Source organism: Trichosurus vulpecula, chromosome 9 (genome assembly GCF_011100635.1).
Source record: "Trichosurus vulpecula isolate mTriVul1 chromosome 9, mTriVul1.pri, whole genome shotgun sequence".
NCBI classification, from domain to species: domain Eukaryota; kingdom Metazoa; phylum Chordata; class Mammalia; order Diprotodontia; family Phalangeridae; genus Trichosurus; species Trichosurus vulpecula.
In genome coordinates, this window is record NC_050581.1 from 97,479,108 (window position 1) to 97,505,368 (window position 26,261).

General features: G+C 34.7%; 1 protein-coding gene across 2 annotated transcripts in view; it reads left to right on the forward strand.

Annotated features, from left to right (window-relative positions):
* CCDC171 (coiled-coil domain containing 171) overlaps positions 1 to 26,261 on the forward strand; it is a 496,942-nt gene that overhangs the window by 356,414 nt on the left and 114,267 nt on the right. For both annotated transcript variants that reach the window (XM_036739306.1, XM_036739307.1), the window contains one exon: positions 2,689 to 2,820. In XM_036739306.1, coding sequence (XP_036595201.1) covers positions 2,689 to 2,820 — 132 coding nt within the window. The remainder of the gene's footprint in view (positions 1 to 2,688; positions 2,821 to 26,261) is intronic.

The following is a 26,261-nucleotide window of genomic DNA, read 5'->3' on the forward strand; positions in this document are numbered from 1 at the left end:
AATAGTTTTATTTATTTATTTATTACTTTGAATCAATCCCATTGACCACTTTTATCTCTTGATAATTCTAATGGCATTGTTAATACTTAAAACACATCATTTTCAACACTATGAAAATGATCAATTCTACAAACATTTTGTGTGAATTTCCTTTAAATTTATAATTCTTGAGTTTGTGACTTTTGTTAGTAAAAAAGTAAATGTTGGACAAATAATCATACTGCTGTAGTGTGTTGATTTTATTATCAAATGACATCAAATTCCAGTATCAATGACATAATTTAAATATTATTAATAATTTCAATAAGAGAATATTCAAAATATCCTTTTAGCTACTATATGTCAGATTTCATAGATGAAATTTTGAAGCCTGATGTTAATCTGGTTGAAAGACAACAAGTACCTGAAATGTATTGTGTATTATACATTGTGTGTGTGTGTGTGTGTGTGTGCGTGTGTGCATGTGTGTATTGCCAGTATTAGCAATCTGCTTTTGTACTTTGACATCCAGGATTTCCCTGGTGGATTTTGTCACAGAAAAAAGAGAATCATCAATATCGCAGTTAAACTTGACTTTCAAAGCTAATAGTATCTCATTTGGGGACTCAAATTTAATAAATTTTCTTTGATTCTGGGTGAGTTTTTAAACATCAAACAATGAATTGGCCAGGGTGCAGTAAAATATTTAGATCTATTGACTGTGGTTCAGAAGGGTAGAAGGAAAAACACTAGTGGTTTGATGTTGATAAATTCTTAGTACCTTAATCCACATTAATGTTTTCTCTTATCTATGTGCATATTGGTGACAAAAAAGCCGGAGAAGGTGATGTTTGTATAAAATGTAAAACTTAAATCAGATATACTTGTAAATTACCATTTTTGAGTGTGTTACATTCAATAAGTTTAACAGAACTGTCCATATTGGTGGAAGGCCCTGGAGAATGTTTGTTCCAGGCAAGTATACATTCTGAACCTGGTACATAGTATTATGTGTATGTTGTGCCCATACCATTATAAAAATTGTATTATAGTGCATGTGTTTGGAAACCACAGGTATTGACAAAAACCCTTCAGATCAACCTGGGAAGTATATGGATCTCTCTTCCAATAGACTAACACAGAGAATTAAAGAAATCATTGTGTGTGTGTGTGTATGTGTGTGTGTGTGTGTGTGTCTGTGTCTGTGTCTGTGTGTCTGTGTGTGTGGTATGGGAGGGTACATGATGAAACACTATGGATATTTGTGTGAGATATGTATGACATTTATGCAGTTCATCTGTGTAATCAGCAATGTTTTCTGTGGTTTTACAAGGAATCTAAGCAAGATGAAATATAGAATTTTTTTAATAATTATATCATTCCTATTAAAATGAATAGTAGTATATTTAAACTTGTACAAATAAAACAAGTAACAAGATATTTTTGTGTGGTAATAGGCTTTTAAAAATCATTTATTTTGTCTTCCAACTCAGTGTTTAACTATTTCATCATATACATTTCTTTATGGTTTTAAAATGTGTATAATGTATGCAACTTTATATGTTAATATATGTTATCAAAGAGATCAATTATTATAATTTCTCCACCTGCACGAAATATTTCTTAAATGTATGTATTTGCAAGGAGAAATATACTTTAAATGTGAAAACTACATTAATTAAATTATGACTATAAATGGAAACTCAGGGATCTTAAGTAAAAGTAAAGTCATCAGTGAATAAAATTATTAGTCAGTTTGGGAGTTAAAAGCTAAAATATTTAGTACGTTTGCTTTTCTGAGCATTTTGCTCGAATTTATATGGTTCTCATTGCATCTGTTATTTTGTTATTAAAGCGATTTCCTATTAATCCAGAAGGTGGCAGTGTGATACCAACTGCATGTGATTGCATTATTGGGTAGAGAAGCAGTTGTCTCATATCTGTTGTGTGTTTTTACATATATCTTTGGAATACTTAAAATCAAACTATATAGATTTGGTACAATTACTACTGGTTTTCTCTCTAGTTTATATCACTGAGAAAGTGTGTGACTAAGTTGATTACTGTGCATTAAATTGTATCTTGATAAAAATTATCTAGAAGCACCCTTTACTAGGGGATCTAGTAGTGGAAGCTTACTCTGGGTTCATTTTTGGAAGATCTTTTTCTTTTGTTTTGAGTATACTTGCATTTATACTTGGACCTATACTATAATGAAGCTCTGCTTTCCAAAGAACAGCAATTCTTAATTACTTTATTAGTATTCCAACTAGATTAAATATTCTATTAAGAAAAATAGCAATTAGGGAATGTTCCTTTGTTATATTTATTTTTATTTTTTCTGCCATTGATTCTTTGTGGGTTTTTTTTTTAAAGAAGGTGTGTTGTTTTTTGAAGGTTAGACTCTTGAAAAAATAATTTGAAACCACTTGATCAGAAGAGCTCCAAGTGACTCCCCTCCTCATCCCTTCCCTGCCCCCCTGCCCCACTTGAGGCAGAAGGAAGATGCTTTTTCTTCTTAACATTCTCCCCCAGCACTCTGAATTAGAGATTTATTTGCAACGAAAAATCAATTAGTCCTAAATTTATTCATGGATTTCAGGTCCAACGATCAATGCAAGTCCACTCAGTGGGCTCAAGGGGACCCAGTTCATCCCAGTTAATGTGTCTGAAGGGGAATTACCATTGATGCTGTTTTTTTCCCTTTAGGTCAGAGATCAGATCTCGCTGTCACGGACTGCGGCAAGCAGGAATGACTTCACCCTGCAGCTACCCAAACTGCACCTGGAGACCCTTGCATTGGAGGGGCTGAAGGGCGGGCCAGAGGTTGTAGCATGCCAGGTTAGCATCTAAATAACCTTGTTTGATACAAAGATGTGTAGAAAAATAAATTGCACCAAATGGAGAGGATGCAAGCTTCAAAGTGTTGTGGTCAGCAAGCTAAAGGAAAAGCAAACTAATTTCCTCCCACCTATGTAGTACATTTCAGAAATAATTGAAGCCTTATTTGAAAATTGGACCATTAAAGAATTTGAGAATGTATTTTTACCAAAGAAAGCATTCCAAATATATTATAACTGAAAATAATCATTGAGAGATCATTTGCATCTGAGCAAGACAAAACAATGAGACATTATCTCCTAGCTTGTTTCAATTTATTCATTAAAAAAAAAAAGATTTGTCTTAAATTATTAGGAAACAGATGCCTAGAAATTTAAAAATGCTAAATCCAAAATATCTTGCCTCTATATTGATTTAATTTAAATTACAATTATTTCTTATTAATAAAGACATTTTTCCTTCCAACCATAACTAATTTTAAAAACTACTGTCATAACCACAGAATATCATTTGTTTACAAAGCCCAAGATACATCACAAGCCCTAAAACCCCAAACAATAAAAAGAAAAATTTTAAAATGAAGAAATTAAAAAGCCCTTCTTTCAGATTTCTAGAAATGTGTTTGTTACATCCAATGTTAGATATGTCCTTATTTTAAAATTATGATCTGCTCTAAATTATAATGATATATTTTTCCCTCAGGGTAAAATTTTTGAAAATAAGAAGTCAATACTTCTTTTATTGTCTTTTTAATACATAGTACCATCGTATGAAAATTCTCCAAGGTCTATGCAAACAGCAGGAAGCTACAGATTATACGGTGAATATCACTATGGCTTTAGGAATATATCTAAAAATCCCATAAAGCTTTTAAGAGTCTACCCCTCTAAACTACATTTTAGTGTTCCAACAGATGTGTTTCTATTTTATTTATTTCCTATTTAAATTTTTGACACTGTATGATTTTAGTTGGTGTCAGAAGTGAATTCTAACAGGTATGACAGAATGTTTTTGGTTGCTCAGTTCTTTCTTAAATTTAATTTGTCACAAAAATTATCATCATTAATGTCCTACCAAGAAAAGTACTCTTCATAAAATATTCTGCTGCTGATATGATTATAAAATGTGTCTATATTTAAAACTCTGTAATTTTACAAATAATCATTAAGTGTGATAATTTGACTTTCTTATGGTCTTTTGTGGATAAGTATACTGCCTTTGTGCCTTGATTTAGCACAGTTAGAATGAACACTACCTTCTCCTGTAGTTGCACCAGTCCTCCCTCTCCTCTCACTCTTCCTTACTCCCCACCAACAACTTAGAAATTTGATGATGTAATTATTTATTCATCACTTGCTATGTGGCCCACTGAGGGAGAGAGTCTTTGTGTATCCCCAAGCCCACCTCAACTGTGTTCATTCTTTCAGAAACATGAAACATAGAGCATACTCTTCAAGCCCCTACTAGCACACACAGATGTTTCTTCATTCTTCCCTCTTCATCCCTACTCCCACCTCTAACCTCTTGGCTCTGTCCTACTTTCCTCATAGTGTCAAATTCCTATACAAAAATCCAGTTTCCAGGGAATCTATATGCTTCTTAAGATTAAGCTCCCCCTGTAAATAAGCGGGGAAGACAAACAGGAAGGCTTATGACCATAATGCCATTAAAATATATTTTTAAAAATTTCTACATGCCCAAGGTATCTGTATTCTATGTAGAATAATATTTCAAAAATATTATTGTTAGAGCTTTTGAATGCTGTCTAACTTAATTATTGAAAAATAACTTTTTAGTAAGTGTACCTTTCTCTTTCCATACTACAGAAATTAGATAAGACATTTCCTAGAAAGCCAGGATCATAAAATTTAGGACTAGAAGGAAAAGCAGGGAGATTCTGCTCCATTCTGTAGTTGATGAAACAGAAGCCCCAAAGGAAGGCTGTTGTGACATACCCAGAGTTACATAGCTAGTAAATAACATGGCTAAAATTCTGATTCTTGCACCACATTCGCTACTCATTTCACTGTGTGCTTCTCTGCATTTGGTGATTGCCATTGAACCAAAACTTTTATTTCACTTCTAAAATGGTTGTTCTTAGGAAAGCATAGAATTTGAGACTCTGAGTTTTATAGATTATAAGAGGAAAACACCAAGGACCTTGGCTTGGGCATCCTTATCAAGCTCTAATTTAAGTAGCAATTCAAAGTACCACCTACTTCAACGCTTCATGAGTTTTTATAGGATTTGAATTCCTCTACATCTCAACTTCTAGACATATCTGTTTATACACAGTAGTTTTGAATTATACTCTAGTGAACATCACACTTTTGTGATCAAATTGTTTGTTTTACTAGTAGGTAGCTTGTAATACACTTTGGGGAAAAAAAGTGCAAAGTAATTGTGTCAAGCATTAGTATTATGAAAGACAAGTTCAAACATCCATGCTGGATGATCAGGGTAAAACATTATAAATTCATGAGGTAAGTTTGTTTCTCCATTTATGAAATGATATTGATGCATCTGTGTATGATATTTTAGGTCACAGTTTATATTGTTCTGTAGACAAATCAGCAGATGTAGAATAATTCTCTTTGAATCGAGTGATCATTCAAACATTAATATTATTGAATGTTCCCCATTTCCATTTTTTATACACAGAATAATCTGTAGGTAGTATAACCCTTCTCTGACTCTTTCCTCTGACTCTATTTTGAGAAAATGGGCTGTCCCAAGAACATATTAAGGAAGGAGCAATATCTGGTTCCCGTGAAAGGCTATATTAATGGTGCACACCATTACTTTCAATTCAGACAGTCCTGACTTGAAGTTGAAGGTCCAGCAGATATGCTGTTGGTTATGTTCTCTAAAGAAGCAAGCCTATATTCCTGGCATATTTCTGGACAGAAGGAGGGTGGGAATGAATGATTAACTCATTCCTTATCTGCATCCAGATGAGGTCATACATAATATGTGCTACACTGGAAAAAATAGAATGTAGCTGACCCCTTTGATTTTAGAAGGCTATGGTGTATGCACTAAGGTGCAGTAGCTTGATTTTCTCATTTCTAAGAGTTTCTCTTGCAGCCTGTTTGTTTTGTATATTTGGGAGAACGTTTGATTTGGGTTCTTTCCCTCCACATTTTTCCATTTGATTCCCCCTTTGTTTCCTTAAAGGCTTTAAATCACAACTGTTTTGATCAAGGAGAGCATAGCTTATCCCCCTCTTGAAGCTGCCATGTCACTTGATGTGTCAATCAAAGTATGTCTCCTGTGACACAATCTTTGCTAGGGGCTCCAGATGCTGTCTTTGCTGCAGTCAAAGCTCCTACAGGCATAGAAGCAAAATCTTAGCCAGACCTTGATCTCCCAAATATCAGCACCCAAGGCTGCCACGAGGTACTGGGCTGCAGTTCTTTAAAAGAAGAAAATCCCAAATTGTAAAAAGAATGACATTCAGTTGGGAAGTCATTGATACAAATAATTGCATTATAAATATCATCAGCTCACTTTTTGTAATACTTTGCAGTCTACCAAGTTAAGAATTAAATGTACAGAAAGTCATATTTAAATATATCCTTCTCCATTGAATACAAAGATAATTCTGGTTGTCCACTATACTGTGAATTGATCTTATCTTATTCATTCATCTCAATACAGAAATAATGACGAGTACAGGGATTAAACCTATGACTTTGAGACCTATATACTCATGTTCTAACCAACTGAGTTAACCAGACACAATGGCTGGCTTGGAAAGATGATATTGCCTAAACTGTACCTGTTCTCAGACAGCATGAGTTTCAGTACTTTGACTTATTTCGTTGAAAAAGAAAAGCAACAACAACAAAAAAACCTCTTGCGAAATGCATAAAGATTAGCCCAGCATTCTACTATTTCCCTTTGTAGATGCTATGTCCTGTACTGTAAATGTACAGTTATGAACTATTAAAAAGTAAGGATTCATTATGAAGTTATTTATTTAAGAACATTTTAATACCAGGTTATTTACCCTAGAGATAATAATTCTTGTAATCAGTACCAACCTACCCTATAATTACATAGCTTTTATTTGGTATGGTTTTTAGATATGTGTAATACAACTGAGTGTTGAAATACAGCAATTTCTTAAAATAGCCAAATTCCCATAGGCATAGGATTTTTTTCTTATTCTATTACTATATTGAGGTAGTTTAAATCATAAATATATGGCAAAGTGGGATTTAAAAAGTCATCCAAGTATGAAAAAAGGATGTCCTATATGTATTTTACATCTCATTATACTGTTTGATATAACAATCTTTGAAAAAAAATTGCATGAATGTCCTTTAGACTTTTTTTGCATATTTTGAAACCTAAGAGAGTGTGAGCAGTTTCACTTAAATATTTGAGCATTTTAGCAATTTTGATTCTAATTTGTATGATACTAATAATATTATTTATATGATAATAAACAATTCCTTATTGTCATTAAATAATACTATATTCTACCTAAGTGGGTTTGCCAGGTAACTGAAGCTTACCCATTTAAGCAGATTAAATTTTAAAAATATAAATAGTTTTTATCAAAATTTTATAAAATACATTATGTATTTCCTTATTTAAACAGAATATGTTGAACATATTTTTAACTCTTGGTGGCTCAGGGTTATCATTATAAATATCAGTTATTACACTGTACATACCCTCAAGAACTACTATACTGTAGATATTTATTTGCCCCTGTGATATTTGTAGTCCTATATGACTATTTATTACACATTTTCCTTCTGTTGTCAGATATCTTTCCCCCCCTGGACCTTGGTACTTTAATTCTGTAGCCCTAATTTTACTTTCAGTTCTCTGTGTTAGAACCTGAAAGTCATTCATCCTCTCCTTTTAATTCTACTATCTGGGACTTTTATAATAGCTGATTGCTATTGTGGGTTCTTTTCCTCTTATGATTGTGCTCATGGTTTGTATTGTATGTTTTTGAGGTTTATGGAGGCCTTATTTTCATTACCATTTTAGTGGGTCATTACTTTAAAATATGTTAGAGTAATGATCAATAATTCTGGTTTTGTGATACTCTTAGGCCTCTCCAATTATTTTGAAGAATGCAATTTTTAAAACAGTTGTGTAATGTCTGGCATTTTTAGAAGTGGGGAAGGCGGAAGTCTTGAAAAGTCAAAGAAATAATGAGAGAGCCCTTCAGAGGATGGAAGTCACTTGTAGTGAGGACTTATTTATTTTTCCCAGTGGCAATGAAATCAATTAGCTTGATGAAGCTATAGTTGATCCCCAATAAATCCTTGGTGCTTGGTTGACACCGTGCCATTCTTTGTCTCATTAAAATGCTTGACAGCTTTAACCTAAGAATTCCAGATTGAATTTAAAGAGACCTGGGTTCTAGACCTGGATCTGGCATGTGTAACATGTGTGTTCCATGTAGAAAAATGCTTTCTTCAGGCACTGAACAGCAGGAAATGCAGGTATTATGACTGGGTGATTCTCTTGGGACAAGATACAAGCTCAAGGCCTTAGAGAATCTTTCAGTGGGAAGAAAAGAGAAATTTTTCCCCCTATAATGGTTTTGGAGGCCAAAGTTTTAGAAAAGAGGGATGGAAAAGCATGGGAAAGACCTGAAGACAGGCATGTTAGTATTCCAGGGGTTGTCGTTTAGAAAAGCAGCATTTGACTTGTTCTGCCTGGCCCCAAGGGCAGAATGAGCAGTAACGGGTAGAAGTTCAGAGGAGCCAATTGAAACTGGTTGCAAAAAGAAACTTTAGCCTCACAGTGGAGTGGGTGAGATTGCTTCTTCATCAGGAAGTCTTTATGCAGGGACCAGTGGTCCCCTTGGCAGCAGTATGATCAAGGGGCTTTGAGATCATTACAATATAGACCAGATGGTCTCTTCCTGATTTTTAGATTCTATGATTAATTAATAACACAATCTTGACCAAATAAGTCTCTTTACCTCCCTCTGCCTTAGATTTTTCATCTGTTAACATGAGGGGATGGGAATAGATAATGTTTACAATCTCTTTCAATTCTAAGGCCATATGATTAACATTTCTGCAGGGCATGAGGCATGCCCACAAGGCATACTAATGCTTGGTATTTCACATGGTTAAAGCACAATTTGAGTATTAATTTCATGACAGTAAGTTAACGTGTTTCCATTAGTACTATGAGAATAAATACCTTTGCTAAATAACAGAGAGAGAGCGAGCTAGTATATGTGTATGTATAATGCTTATATGTATTAGATTTTATAATATGGACTTTGTGACCCTGGGCAAGGCACTTAAACCCTCATGACTCCAGACAATTTCAAATTGCAGAGAAGGTGCCAACTTGTACTGGTAGAATAAATTTCCTCATGTGGGAGTTCTTCATGAAATCGAGGTCCAGTCCCTGTCCTTATCCCATGTTGTGAATTGCATTTGAGAAACTAGTGGGGACTGTTTTTAAGTTAATGAAACTCTTCAAAAGAGGTCAGATGATGTGGAAGAACAAGAAAAATAAGTCTTTTTATAGCCTTTGCCCTGTTTTTGAGGAATCTTCTAATTTCTTCCCCTTAGGTGAAAAGTTTGAAAGTGTTATTCCCTCCTAGAAGGAGCTGATGTCAGTGCTCTGACCTGATGCCAGATAAAACCCAATATGAATTATTTCAAACTGTTTATGACTTATTAGATTCTTTTTCGTTGTATCTTTATTTACTACAAGGAGAAATAAAATCACAACAAGGCCTTTGACAAAGTAGGTAAAAGAACTTATATAAATTTGCCAAAAAAAATTGACCTTGTTATGTTGTTGGTTTTTTGTTGTTCAGTTGTTTCAGTCATGTCCAACTTTTTGCAACCCCATTTGGGGTTTTCTTGGCAAAGATACTGGGGTGATTTGCCATTTCCTTATCCAGCTCATTTTACAGCACATGTACAAACAGGATTAAGTGACTTGCCCAGGGTCACACAACTAGTAAGAGTCTGAAGCCAGATTTGAATTCAAGTCTTCGAGTCCAGGCCCAGCTCTCTATCTACTTTACCACTTAGCTGCCGAGATCTGGTTATAGGATACCAAACATCTTTAGATGTTTTGGATGTAAACAACATAGGTAACTGGTCCACTGGATACTTGATTCTAGTAGTCCACTTTTTTTTTACTGTATTCTTTTCTCAGAAAGTACTAATATATATTACTCTCATTTTTCCCTTTTGCCTTTGTACATGTACAGGTGAATGTCCTTTGCAAAGTGTATGTTTCCTTACTTTATTTAACCTCAAAATCAGAATTCAAGGAAGTTGACTGACACTGATTTGTGTATGATTCTGTGATTATTGTCACTAAAATTATGAAAAATTCTAATTGAGATGACTTTCTAGCTTTGTATAGAAAAGGAGCAGCATGAAAAAGATAAAATGATTCCACTATTTACCTTAGATATGGAAAAATTAATGGTTTTCCCTTTTTCTGAGCATGGCTACTTGAATGATTCCTATTTCTTATCCCTCCTTCCTCCTAAATTGTCTTTTACCATCTTATTTGCTTTCTCAAGCCTAAATATTTCTACACTTATAATTTTGTTTGTGTGGATACTCTTTTTACTGATGGAGATCACAATTCTCAGTAAGTACTTTAGTAGATGGTTTCAAGAATTTCTTTAGGCAGAAAAAAATCATCATTTCATATCCAGGAGTTTGATGATGAATCTCTCCAAATTTAGCAAGGCTTGTCCTCATACAATAAAGTTATGTACAGTCCATCATTGTTCTTGGTGTAGGACCCACCATAGTTCGTGTTCACTGGCCTAGCTTTCAAGAAAAGGGTAGGAATAAATGTGTTATGTTCTTTACGCTGTCAATCCTTCAATTATGTTGTCTAGGAAAGGGCCTAAAGTGAACAAGTTAAGGAATAGATGTATGTTACCTTGGGACCTGTATCATGTGTGAGATTTGGGATAAGGAGAGAGAATATAGCTTAGAAATAGTGTGTGACTGACCTCAGGAATAGTACTAAGATCAGAAACAGAGCCAGAAATACATTGCTGTGATTCTATTCTGTTTTATTAAAATTTATTTTTTGTTTCCTTTGTTTTGCTAAAAAATTTACTTGTTATGTTTCATTTGAGGAACTATAAACTTGCAACTAGGTGGCCCAGTGGATAGAGTGCTGGGCCTGAAGTCAGGAAGACTCTTCTTCCTGAATTCAGACCGGGCCTCATACTCTTTCTAGCAGTGTGACCCAGGGCAAGTCATTTAACCCTGTTTGCTTCAGTTTCCTAATCTGTAAAATGAGCTAGAGAAGAAAATGTTAAAGCCTTATCTTTGCCAAGAAAATCCCAAATGGGGTCATGAGGAATTGGACAGGACTGAAAAACTACTAAACAACGAAAACAAGAAATACCTGCCCAGTGAAGAAAATTTTTGATAGCTTTAGAGTTTCATCAAAGTCCAGTATATAGTTGAGGTAGTTAGTATCCCCCTATACATGATGTGTGCTAGATATACAGAGTATTTCAGTTATGTGCCTACTTCCTTTATTTTAAAAAATTTTGTATTGTCACTTTATTCACACTGTTTAACATCTCTGTGCATAAGCTTCCATCTCTGTGAGATGGTGACAATATTTTTCTGTTTGTGAAATGTTTGAGCTACACTTATGTAAGAAGACTTATAGAAGTATGGAGCTTGTTTATTATAACTTTTGGTACCATGAGTAGAAGAGCTGTTGAATGATATGAATATAATTTGTCACTACAGTATTAACAGTCAAAAATGTATACCCAAAAGTAAGTAGAACTCAACTAGGATTACCTTTTTGTTTTTATAATTAAGAAATTAAAGACTGAGAGTTCTCGCACTTCTAGCTACTGTAAGCAGAATCGTAAAGTACTTAGAGGTTGTTGGCTTTTTGTTGTTATTAATTTTTCCCCCCAAAGACAGTATCTGCTGGGTTGCCTAGGTGAAGGCCTGGAGAAGGAAGGGTTATCCACAAACTGAGAGAGTTTATGATGGCTTAGTGATTTGCTGATTGATTTCATTTGCTGTCAGTTAAGGCTCTCTTAATGTCAGTTTTCTTTGCATAATGCCTTGAAATAAAGACTGATGAAGTTCTTCAGATTGATGCCGCTTACATAAACTGACCCTGATTTGCCCTATTCTGCATGACAATTTAAATGACAGCAGTTAGAGGGAAATATAGCAATGAATATGCAACTCAAGGATTAAGGAAGATTCAATAAATCCTTCAAAACCTAGATCTTGGCATAAAACAATCTCTTTTAGTTTATAGTTGTCCAAAATTTTACTAAACAGACCATCATTTCTCCTAAGCATCTATATTCTTGAAGTAAAGAAAGGACAGGATAAAAAATTAACATAATCTCAGATACAATATGCTAATATATTATAAATATACATATTATGTGACATATGTATAACTTACTATATAGATATACCTAAAACATGTACACATATACACTTACATATACAGTTACATGTATATTATAGATAATGATGTATACATAGGCACCTGTTATATCTATATTATACTTACATATTATATGTACATATATTTCCTTATATTATTTAAAAATAGAGTTCATATGTAGGACTCTTATCTGTCCGTTGGCCTATCTTTGTCCATTCATTGGATTTCTTAAAACTCTTCATAATGTTCCCCCTCCTACTTTTTTTAATTGTCTTATGTTTTATGCCCCTCCAAGCATTCTGTGGTCCAGTGATAGAGACCTGCTTTCTATTACTCTCACATGACATTCTACCTCTCACCTCCTTGCCTTTGTTGGCAGTCTTCTATGCTTAGAATCTTATTTCTCCTTGCCTCTACCTCTTGACACCCTTGGCATCTTTCAAAATTCAGCTCACAAGCCACTTTCTGTAGGAAGCCTTGCTGGACCCTTCAGTCACTTGAATTTTCCCCTCTAAAGTTAACTCTTCAACTTCATATGTATCTTGGATGTTCCCATTTGCTCACAAGTTGTGTCCCACATTAGAATTGTAAGCTCCTTGAAGACATGAATTGTTTTCATATTTTCCCCTTTCTTTGTATCCCTATCACTTAGCATTGTGTCTGGCACATTGCATGCACTTAATAATATTTTTTAATTTCCTAGTTAAATAGGTAGCAGTTTTTCATTCAGTGCTCAAAATTCTTATTGAACCAGATTCATAAATAGCAACTTATTAGAGGATTAACTGCAGATATAACTTCCTGAAAGATTTATCAAATTATATCCCAGTGTCTTTAGCTTATGGAGCTTCCTAAAGATTAAGGTGTTTTCCAAAGTTACCTAACTTGTATCCAGAAAAGAGTATGGAACCAGGAAGTTCTGTTTTGTTACAGTGGTGCTCTGGGACAGCTTTTTGCCTAGAGGTTTATTTTAATAGGTGTACTCCCAAGTGGACATGAAAAAAAAGTATACAAGAAAATAGCCAACTGTGGATTGTCTTTTGCTTGTGGCTGGTGTGAGGGAAAACTCTGCACAGGTCTGAACGGGGTCTATGACACATGAAAATAAGACAGATATGATTCCTATATTTGCACTCAGGAAATAGAACATTTTTATTTTCCATTTATCTAGTAATGTTGCTCACTTTCACAATCTAAATTCTAAGGTCAGAGAAATTGTTTTTGATACCACCTATATCCATATGGAAAAGTTATCATTTATTAATTAAAACATGCAATTTCATATAAATAGGTAAAACAAATAATTGAAATACAAAATGTCTCTATGATGTATGAAAGAATTGTACTTTTATATTAAATAAAAACATTTACTCCAGAAAGATGTTATATTTTATTATTCTGTTTTGCTAACTATCAGAGATGAAATATTTAAAGTTTAAATTTATACACTTCTAAACAGAGAGGGAGGAATACCCTCTGCATAAAGTTGCCCTTGACAGATGCTATTGCACAATAATTTCATTTATACATTATAAAAAATCCTTCTAGGAAAGTTTCAGAGAGCCAGTTTAATGCCAATTGCCTAATCACCTTTTCATTATATTGTTCCCATTAAACTTTCTACCTCCCTATACTAGTGTTTTGATGAACATTGTATCAGAGGAATTGGTGCTATTTAGGGTATGGCTATATATGAGAATATACTTATATACGTAAACCTCTATGAAAAGTGAAAGATACTTTTCTTGGGATATCTTTGTTGAAAAATGACTAATTCCTTGGTACCAAATGTTTAATAAACAGAAAAATTACAAGTATCAAACTCTGGAAAGATTTTAATTGATCGTTCAACGTAGAACTATAAGTTGCAAGTTTGGTTTTAAATCAAGGATTCTTTTTCTAAAATTAAATTTTATTTTCAGTCACCTTCTCTTTCTCCCAATTGAGTAAGGAAGAAAAATAAAACCCCTGTTACACACATGTATAGTCAGGCAAAACAAATTTCCTCATTAGCCATATTTTTTTTTAAAAAAGTCATTTTTCACTCTCTATTAGGAAGTGAGTAGTATGTTTCATCCTTAGTTGTCTGGAATTTTGGTCAGTCATTATGCTGATCAGAGTTACTAAGTCTTTCAAAGTTGTTTGACTTTACAATTTTGTTGTTGTATAAATTGTTCTCCCAATTCTGTTGATTTTACCAAGTTTCATCAGAAACCATCATAGCACAATAGTATTCCATTACATTTATATACCATAACCTAATTGATGCATATCTGCCCTCAATTTCCAATTCTTTGCAACCAAAAAGAGTTAGAAATATTTTTGTTCATTGTTACTTGTGCTTAAGACTCATCCCTCCCTTAATTTGCTCTCCATCTAATTCCTTCTTCTTCTTTTTCCCCTTTCCCTTTTATTTCCTTGTTGAGCAAATTATATTTCCATACTCAACTCTATGTATGTATTCTTTCCTTCTTTTACCAGTTCAGATGAGAATCAAGTTCAAATGTCAACTACTCCCCTCACTCCTGCCTCTTCATTTGTATAGGTATCTATTTGCACACCTCAATAATATGAGATAATTTTCTCTAACCTTCTCCCTTCACCCCTCTAGTCTATTCTCTTTCCCCTCCCTTTTAACATCATCAAGGCAGTGGAACTACTCTCAGGTCTTCCATCTAATTAGAATCCCTCTCTGATCCCTAATGATAATAGGATTCAGAGTAGCATCATCCTTCGGTATTAGAATGTTTAGTCCATTATGATTGTTCATTCATGTTTTTACCCTTTTATATTTCTCTTGACTCATGTGTTTGTACTTCAAAGTTCTGTGTAGTATTAGTCTTTTCATCATGAATGTTTGGAAATCTTCTACTTCATTAGAAGTTCATTTTCCTCTGTAGGATTAATTACAGTTTTACGAGGTAAGTTGTTCTTGGTTTTAAGGGTACTTTTTTGCCTTATGGAATATTGTACTTCAAGCTCTCTGCTTCTTTATAATGGTAAATGCTAAATTGTGTGTGATCTTGAGTGTAGTTCCTTTGTACTTGAATTCTTTTTTGTCTGTTTGCAAGATTTTTTCCTTGAGTTGAAAGCTCTGGATTTTGTGTGTAATGTTGCTGGAAGTTTCCATTTTGAATTCCATTCTTTCTGTTTTTCACTTTGCTCTTGTTTTAAAAGGCCTGAGAAATTTTCTTTTAAGATTTCTTGAAATATGATATGTAGACTCTTTTTTTAATCCTGGCTTTTAGGTGATCCAATGATTTTTAATTTTTTTCTTTTCAATTTGTTTTCTAGGTCATTTGTTTTTACTATGAGATACTTTCTGCACTGCTACGAGCAATTTGGTTTTCTCTGCCTACTCCATAGTATAGAAGCAAGTGTTGAAATGGTTAACTGCCTCACTCCCACATAAGGGGTTTTACTGAATGAGATGAGAATGCTAGAGGGAAAAAAATGGCAAAGAAAGAGGAACTATGGAATAAAGAATTGGAAAAGGAATGAACAGATTGGCATAAGAGATAAAGAAAACTTTACTCACCAAACAAAATCCCTGAAAATTAGAATGGACCAAATAGATGATAATGACAAAGCAAAATAAAGTGTAAACTCATCATATGAGTACTAGTTTTAGTATAAGTTTTTTAATCAGCCTTTTCTTTTTTATATCACCCATTTCCCTTATTCTGTTCCCTTTCCCCATCTCAGAGAGTGATCACATATAGCAAAAGTATTTTTAAAATATAAAAAAGAGAAAAAATCAGCATCGCCAATAAAATACATCAAAAAAATCTAAAATATATGTGCTGTGCAACATTTGTGGACTTTTGCAAAGAGATGGGATGGAAGTGTCTTCTTATATCTCTTCTTTCAAGTCATGTTTGTTCTTTATAATTTTGCAACATTCGCTTTTGATGTGTGTGTGTGTGTGTGTGTGTGTGTGTGTGTTTGGTTTTCTTTCTGTTTATATTGTTGTAGTAATTGTGTGTATTGTTTTCTTGGCTCTCCTTCACTCTGCATCAGTTCATATAGATCTTTTCATACTTCTCCATATTCCGCATATTCATAATTTCTTTTAGCACATTAATATTTAATTATACTCATACATTCCAATTTATTTAGACACTTCCTAATTAAGGACCATTTCCTTTATTTCCAATTCTTTGCTATTACAAAAAGTTGCTATAAATGTTTTGATTTATATAGGAACTTTCTTTTTGTCAATGATCTCCGTAAGCTATTAGCGTAATAATGAAATTTCTGGATCAAGAATTATAGCCTTTTTCATTTCTTTATTTTAATTCCAAATTTCTTTCCAAAATGATTGCACCAATTCACAGTTCCTTTAAAATGCCCCAGTGTGCCTTGTTTTTCTTCCCACATTCCCTCCAACCTCAAGTGTTTCCTTCTTTTGCCATCTTTGCCAGTTTGCCGGGTATGAAGTTGTTTTAATGTACATTTCCCTTATTTTTGATAATTCCCCTTTTGCATGAGTGAGACATACTTTCTTGCCAATATTCCAAGTTTCTTGGGCTAAAAGATTGTTTCACCCTATCTTTTTGCTGGCTCTGCTATTCCAGGATTTGTTTGGGGTTCTATTTTTTGGTGGTTTAAGGTGAATATGGGAGAATTGCGGTGATTTACTGCTTACTCCACCATCTTGGAGTCTTCTTTCATGTTATAAGTTTATAATTCTTATTTTGAGAATTGTTCATATTCTTTGGCCACTTATCTATCTATTGGGGAATGGAGCTCTTATCAGAGAAATTTGATACAAGGATTTTTTCTTTCCCTTTCAGTGGTTTCCCTTCTCATCCTAGGTGGATTAATTTTTTTAGTGCAGAAACTTTTAAGTTTCATGTAATAGAAGTTTTATCTTTTGTAATTGCTCCTGTTTGGTTAAGAATATACCTCTGCTCATAGTTTAGGGAGGTATGGCATTTACTTCTCTAATTACATTGTAGGATGTACTTTAAAATATTGAGTTCACATGTCTGTTTAGAATGTATCAGGGAATATAGTGAAAGCTATTGGCCTACACCTAATTTATGCTACACTGCTTTCCAGGATTCCCAGCAGGTTTTTTTTTAAATCATATAGCAATTCTTTCCTAAGTAATTTGTGTTTTCTGATGTATCTAAAATTAGATTATTATGTTCCAGTGTTTCTGATTCTCCTTTGTCTATTCTGTTCCATTAATGTACTTCTCTATTTTTTAGCATATAACAGATGGTTTTATGACTTCGGTTTTCTAATATAGTCCAAGGTCTAGAAATACTATTCCCCTTTATTCTCATTTCTTTTCATTATTTCCTGTGATAGTTCAGATCTTTTGTTTTTCTAATTGAACTCTGTGATTTTTTCCCAAGTTGTATAAAGTATCTTTGAGGAGCCACCATCTGGGAGCCAAGATGGTGGAGTAAGCAGTAAATCACCGCAATTTTCCCATATTCACCTTTTACTAGCTGTGTAACCTTGGGCAAGTCACTTAACCCCAATTGCCCTGCCTTACCCCCTCCAAAAACAAAACAAAACAAGAATTGAAGAAGACTTTAGAGATCATTTCATCTAGTGCCCCCATTTTGCAGATAAAGAAAATGAAGTCTAGAGAGTGATTTACCAAGGTCACAAAGGTATTAAGTGGTAAATCCTGAATAGGAATCTAGGTCTTCTGATTCCAAACTTAGTGTACTTTTTTTTTACTTGAAGGAAATTTTTTTATTTTCTTTTTTTAAATTATTTAATTTATTTAATATTTTTAGTTTTCAGCATTGATTTTTCGCAAGAGTTTTAATTAAAAATTTTCTCCCCATTTCTACCCTCCCCCCACTCCAAGATGGCATATATTCTGGTTGCCCCGTTCCCCAGTCAGCCCTCCCTTCTGTCACCCCACTCCACCCCCCATCCCCTTTTCCCTTACTTTCTTGTAGGGCAAGATAGATTTCTATGCCCCATTGTCTGTATATCTTATTTCCTAGTTGCATGCAAAAACTTTTCTTTTTGAACGTCTGTTTCTAAAACTGAGTTCCAAGTTCTCTCACCTCTTCCCTCCCCACCCACCCTCCCTAAGAAGGCAAGCAATTCAACATAGGCCACATGCGTATCATTATGTAAAACCCTTCCACAATACTCATGTTGTAGAAGACTAACTATATTTTGCTCCTTCCTATCCTGTCCCCCTTTATTCAGATTTCTCCCTTGACCCTGTCCCTTTTTGAAAGTGTTTGTTTTTGATCACCTCCTCCCCATATCTGCCGTCCCTTCTATCGTACCCCCCTCCCTTTTTATCTCCTTCCTCCTCCTTTCCTATGGGGTAAGATACCCAATTGAGTGTGTATGTCATTCCCTCCTCAGGTCAAATCCGATGAGAGCAAGATTCACTCATTTCCCCTCACCTGCCCCCTCTTCCCTCCCAAAAGAACTGCTTTTACTTGCCACTTTTATGCAAGATAATTTACCCCATTCTATCTCTCAATTTCTCCCTCTCTCAATATATTCCTCTCTCATCTCTTAATTTGACTTTATTTTTTTAGATATCATCCCTTTATATTCAACTAACCCTGTGCCCGCTGTCTATATATATGTATATTCCCTTCAGCTACCCTAATACTGAAGTCTCATAAATTATACACATTGTAGGAATGTAAACAAAACAATTCAACTTTAGTAAGTCCCTTATGATTTCTCTTTCTTGTTACCTTTTCATGCTTCTCTTGATTATTGTGTTTGAGAGTCAAATTTTCTATTCAGCTCTGGTCTTTTCATTGAGAAAGCTTGAAAGTCCTCTATTTTATTGAAAATCCATATTTTGCCTTGGGGGATTATACTCAGTTTTGCTGGGTAGGTGGTTCTTGATTTTAATCCTAGCTCCATTGACCTCTGGAATATCGTATTCCAAGCCCTTCAGTCCCTTAATGTAGAAGCTGCCAGATCTTGGGTTATCCTGATTGTGTTTCCACAATACTCAAATTGTTTCTTTCTGGCTGCTTGCAGTATTTTCTCCTTGATCTGGGAACTCTGGAATTTGGCGACAATATTCCTAGGAGTTTTCTTTTTGGGATCTTTTTAAGGAGGTGATCTGTGGATTCTTTCAATTTCTATTTTACCCTCTGGCTCTAGAATATCAGGGCAGTTCTCCTTAATAATTTCTTGAAAGATGATATCTAGTCTCTTTTTTGATCATGGCTTTCAGGTAGCCCAATAATTTTTATATTACCTCTCCTGGATCTATTTTCCAGGTCAGTGGTTTTTCCAATGAGATAGTTCACACTGTCTTCCATTTTTTTTATTCCTTTGGTTCTGTTTTATAATATCTTGATTTCTCATAAAGTCACTAGCTTCCACTTGCCCCAATCTCATTTTTAAGGTACTATTTTCTTCAGTGGTCTTTTGTACCTCCTTTTCCATTTGGCTAATTCTGCCTTTCAAGGCATTCTTCTCCTCATTGGCTTTTTGGAGCTCTTTTTCCATTTGAGTTAGTCCATTTTAAGGTGTTATTTTCTTCAGTATTTTTTTGGGTCTCCTTTAGCAAGTCATTGATTTGTTTTTCCTTATTTTCCCACATCACTCTCATTTCTCTTCCCAGTTTTTCCTCTACTTCTCTTACTTGCTTTTCCAAATCCTTTTTGAGCTTTTCCATGGCCTGAGACCAATTCATGTTTTTCTTGGAGACTTTTGATGTAGGCTCTTTGACTTTGTTGACTTCTTTTGACTATATGTTTTGGTCTTCTTTGTCACCAAAGAAAGATTCCAAAGTCTGAGTCTGAATCTGAGTCTGTTTTCACTGCCTGGCTATGTCCCCAGCCAACTTACTTGACCCTTGAGTTTTTCGTTGGGGTATGGCTGCTTGTAGAGTATAGAGTACTTTGTCCCAAGCTTAAAGGTCTGTGCTGTTGTTTTCAGAGCTATTTCTACACAGCAAGCTCTGCCACACCAGCACTACTCCTCCCTGCTGAACCAGCAACCTGGACTTGACTCAGATCTAAGCTGGCTCTGCACTCCTGCTCTGATCCGCCACTTAATTCCTCCCACCAAGTGGGCCTGGGGCTGGAAACAACTGCAGCTGTAGCTCTGTAGGCAGCCTCAGAGCTGCATCACCTCCACTGCCCCACGGGGCAGTGATTGAACCGTGAACTCCTTTCACTCTGTCCCAGCAGCTTTTCCCATTAACCTTCTCTGTTGTCTTTAGAGTTTGTGGGTTGAGAAGTCTGGTAACCGCCACAGCTCACTGATTCAGGGCGCTAGGGCCTGTTCCGCCCGGCTCCCAGTCTGGTTGGTGCAGGTGCAATTCACACTGGGCTCTGCTCCGCTCCGCTCTCAGTTCCGTGCGATAGACCTTACCTTGTGACCATCCAAGCTGTCCTGGGCTGGAGTCCTGCTTCCCTCTGCTATTTTGTTGGTTCTGCAGTTCTTGAATTTGTTCAGAACCATTTTTATAGGTGTTTGGAGGGACCTGGGAGGGAGCTCACACAAGTCCCTGCTTTCTAGCTGCAATCTTGGCCCAAAATTAGTGTGCTTTTACTGTTGCAGACTCCTATCCAGATATACACAGTTAACACATACAAGCTGAACATTTATATTTATATTTATATTTAGATATGTCAGAAGAGGCTTAAGTTTTTGGTATGGTATGAGTGTCATATTCTCTTCTTGAAAAGTTAAGGCATTATACATATACATATATATATGTATATATATATATATATATATAAGAAATAAACATGTATTTAAACAAACTTATGGGGTAAACAGTCATTCATCAAATAGTTACATCTAAAGCACATATTGCTAAAAATGGAATTTGGTGTTCATGTGATTTAAAGTATAGCTTACCTGTAAATAGCAAAGGCTTGTGCAGTCTCTCATGAATGAGTATAAATATCTACTTCCTCTTGTTTGGAAATGGTTACTCACTTTTAGTTAGCCCCTTCCTTAGCATAAAGAGATGATTTGTAAATAAGAAGGTAGACTTTTGATGGAGATAAAGCAACTTTCCATCTTGATATTGTGAGAGATAGTATGGAATATAATGGATAGATAGAGTACTGAATTTGGAATCAGGACACCTGGTTTTAAATCTTACTTTTGTTGTTGTTCATTCATTTCAGTTGTGTCTGACTCTTCGTGACCTCATTTGGGATTTTCTTGGCAGAGACACTGGAGTGGTTTGCCATTTCCTTCTCTAACTTATTTTATAGATGAGGAACCTGGGGCAAACAGGGTTAAGTGACTTTCGGTCATATAGCTAGTAAGTGTCTGAGGCCAGATTTAAACTTAGGAAGATGAGTCCACCTGACTCCAGGCCTGGCACTATCCATTGCACCAGGAAGCTACTCTGTATCTCACTTTAGACTCTTAGTAACTGTTTAATCATAGACAAGTCACTTAACATTTCAGAACCTTGGTTTCCTCGTCTGTAAAATATGGGTAATTTTACTTGTATTACTAATAGAGTCATTGAGAAGTAAGCTCTGTAGAAACCCTAAAGCATTATAAGAAAGGTAAATTATTAATTATATATTTTTAGACATGATCAGTACACACATTTTCTTGAAGAGCTCACCAGAGATTATTGATTGGAAATACTATTCTTGTAGATGTATTTGATAAATGATATCTTCTGTATTAAAAATAACTCACATAGGCATATCAATTTATGCTTATAAATGACTTTGCATATATTAGTTTATTTAACTTGACTTAAACTGTTTTATCAAGTAGTTTCTTAATTAGGTCTTGTTAAACTTGACTAATGAAGATACAACCAAGTCAGTTAAGGTCTCTGTCATCATGAGATTTCTGTCCCAAATCAACTGCTTAGCATTTCATGTTGTTCTTTTTCTTACATGATACTTTTCCATGAAATTGCTTCATTTTGACCAGACATGCAAAGGTCATGAAGATACACCCAAATTTAATCTCTTGTGTAAGTCTACATCTTCAAATAAAATGGCAGCCAATTATCAATATGGTATAGCTTCTCAATTCTAACATGTTTTAATAAATTGGCTGCATGGGTAGAGAGTATAGAAATAAATGGTTAGGATGAATTCTACAGCCCACAGAAACAGATAAGTGCATGAATCATTGGATCATAGATTTAGAGTTAGAAGAGAACTTACCAGCCGCCTAGTCTAACCCACTTAATTTTAATTACCTTCACATATTATAAATAAGTACACTTTCTGAGGAGTGGGTGAGGTTTAATATACTTTTTCACTATTGTACATCTTTAAAAGTTGAGAATTCTGTTGTTACAATTTGATATAATGAGAGCTTTCACATAAATGAAATACATTTAAGGCCCTTGAAAGTTTTTTATTCGTTATGTGTTGTATCATTGCTCCGTAGAAATCCGTATGTAATAATAAGAATAACAATAACATTATATTTTAAAGCAGAGGTGTGAGACAGGAAGCCTTGAAGTTATGTGTGACCCACAATACTTCTGAGTGTGGCTTAAATCAGATTAAAATGTAATTGTGAAATCTTTAACAAAATAAATAAAAATACAGTAACACATAGGTAATATTAATATGTTATCTTCTGTGTCAACATGTCCTACAGGGATCCTTATGTATGGTTGAGTGACCCCTGTTTCTTTTGAGTTTTACACTATTGCTTTAAAGTTTACAAAGTACTTTAAATATATTATCTTATTAGAGTTTCATGCAACAACCATGAGAGTATAAGTACTGCAGACATATTATCCTCATTGTACTTATAAGCAAACTGAGGCTCAGAAAGTTAAGTTTCTTGCCCATAGTCACACATCTAGTAAGTATCAGAGGCACAGTATGTAAGCCGGTATTCTATGACTAAGTCCATTACTCTTATCTGTGATGGCAAGCTGTCTTCAGTTGCTCTCAGCTAATGATAATTAAAATGTAAAGTAGCAAGAAAAATGTATTCATTGTTATGTTTGGCAATAACATTATAGAATTAAAATACTAATAATTCACTAAAATATAATTCACAATCAGAATTAAAATGATACACGTTACTAATCACCCAATGTATAAAAGAGAGTCTTTAAAAAGCTAGTTTAAATATTATGGGCAATACATTCCTTTTGTTTTAAGATCAAGGACAATATTTATCATGATTCAAGTATCATATAAATACTTTGTATTTCATTTACATGTAGCATTTATGTACTAGATATTACCAAAATTCATTAAAAATTTCGGAACACATACTCATCTGAAGACTCTTATTGGTCATTTTTTGTTTCAAAATGAAAGACTGTACCATAAATACAATTTTCTCTCTAAGGTTACAAATTATTTTGGAATCTACAAATCCAACATCGCTATATAAAGCTTTATCATGCTTTGTCTTTTTGTTAATTCTGCTTCTATTGTGCCTACCTTTCTATTTTGCCTTCTCCATCAATTGTTATGGTCTCTGTCTTCCTTCAGGCTCTTGTTCTTCTTGACTGGGTTATTAGAACAGCCTCCTGACACCCCCCTCTCCTGCCCCCTCCCCTACCCCCAATCCTTCCTTTGTTCAACTGCCAACAAAATTCCTGGTTCTGTGTCACTCCCCTGCTCTCAAACCTTCAGTGACTTCCTCCTGGATCAAATGCAAACTCCTTCAACTGACGTTTAATCTAGCTTCAAAATCTGCCACCAATTTACTGTTCTATCTGATTTATTTAATTTTTTGACATATACTCCAAATTCAGAGAGAACTTATTAAGTAACTGCTAAGTACAAGGTACAGTGTTGAGGTGACAAAGAACAAGCAAAACCAGTTAAGATGGCATCATGAAAAGTCTCACTTTCTTATACAAACCCCAGAAATATCTGAAAAGGACTTCAGAGAAAAGAATGGTAAGTAGGAGTATGCCCTTCCACTTAATCCAGAACTCCACAAAAACAGACTGGGAGAGGCTGAGTTTGGGTTTTACCAGGGAAGTTAGTGTTAGCCCTGGTAAATAACCCTGAAGCTGCTGACATTCTGAACACTCTGGGTGTTTGGGGAGGGGGAAGTATGAGCTACAAACAGCAGTGTGCTGGAATCATCTCTAATCAGTTTGAGAGGGTTAATTGTTAAATTTTCAGTGTGAGCATTTACAGCTCAGAAATTGGCAATTTCTACAAACCAGAGTTTAATTTATTGTTTCATTGATTATCTAGACTTTAGGAAACAATAATGCATACTTAAATTTTAAAGTGTGTCATATACTTTTTTTTTTCCTGGAGAACCTGATTGTCAAACAATTGTCAGCATATACCTATATTACTCAATTAACATTGTTACAGCTCAGCAGAAGTATAGAAAAAGGCTCAGGGAAGGCTAAAAAAAATAATAACTGTCATTTCTGTAGTGCTTCAAGGTCTGCACAGTGCTTTGTATCCATTATCTCATTTGACCCTGACAGAACTCCTGGTTGCAAGTCAGTGCAGCAGTCTCCAGTAATCAGGGACCAAAGACACATCTTAGTATTAGCCTCTTAGTACAGAAGCATGGTACACAATCATTCATCACAGGTCACTGTTCAGAGAGATAGGACTTAGCCATGTATCCCTTGGAACACTAAGCACCACAGCAGGGCCAGCTCATCAGTGGGCTGCCCAAACTATGGTCCTTTCAGAAAGGTTGAGGCCGGTTTGATTTTCACCGTCTGCCATAGCAAGGAAAGGAACTTGTAACTAATGGGGGATTGTGGAAAGAAAAGGAAATGGTAATTTAGAGGGTCCAGAACTCAGTATGAACCAGGAGAATGGGTCATCAGCCAGAAATTGCAGCATGAGGTAGGGCAGTACCTTTCAGAAAAGTAATGGTAGCAGTGTCCATGCCACACACTACAGAGAGAGAGAGGTCAGGACTAAACTGGGATTATTCAACCAGTTGTACCAGAAGTACCAGAACAAATAGCCTGAGCACAAAGTCCCAATTTAAAAACTGAGGCTAGGAATATGAGTCAAAGGAAGAAAATACCAAATGTGATGAAAGATGTGGGTTAAGAGAAGCTTAAGATGTAAAATCAGGAGAAAGTAATTTCACAGCAGCTATAATCAGAATCTCAAAGAAAAAATATGGCTTGGCTACAAAGACTACAAGAATTCCTGGAAATAATGAAGCAGGAGATAAAATAGGAAATTAGAGATTCTGATGGGAATAAATGAAGAACAATAAGTAACTTAGAACAGGAGGTAGACAATTGTATCCAGTTAGCAAGCTCCCTGAAAACAGAATAGAACAAACAGAAGTCAGTGATTCTGTGAGACAATAAGAAATATTAGAACAAAGTCAAGAGCATGAAAAGATATGATATTTAAGTAATCATAAAAGCCTGTTCATATCTAGTGGAACCAGAAGAAAAAATGAAAATAAAAGAATATGTCAGTTACTTCCTGAAAGAAATTCCAAATTGAATACACCCATGGGTATTGTAAACAAAATCTAGAACTTTCAAGATAAAGAAGAAAATGCTGCAAGGCTCCAGAAAATACCAAGAAACTACAGCAAAGATGGCACAGTACAAGACTATAGATTAAATGAACTGCTTTTATATATGGTCAAAGTATCTATCTAAAATAAAAATGTAGCATTTTTTTGAAATGCAGATGTACCAGGTCACTTTCCAGTAAGGTAAAAAAAATAAAGCAAGGGTGTCTATACAACTATATTTGATATAATTCTAGAAATATCAGTTATGTAAATAAGAGAAGAAAAAGAAATTGAGGGAATAAGCATAGACAAAAAGGAAACAAAATGACAACTTTTGCAGATGGTATGATAGTCAAAATTAATTGCAACAATAAAGTTCAATAAAATAATAGATTATAAGAGAAATACATGTAAATAAATATTTATGTTAATAATAATAGCTAGCATTTGTATGGCGCTTCAGGTATAAAAGACCCCTTTACGAATATTTCATTTTGTCTTTATCATCCACTCTGGGAGGCAGATGTTATCATTATCCCCTCCCCCTTACAGAGGAGGAAACTGAGCCTGAGAGAAGTTAAATGACTTGCCTAGGATCCCACAGCTAGGAACAGTGTTTGAACTCAAGTCATCCT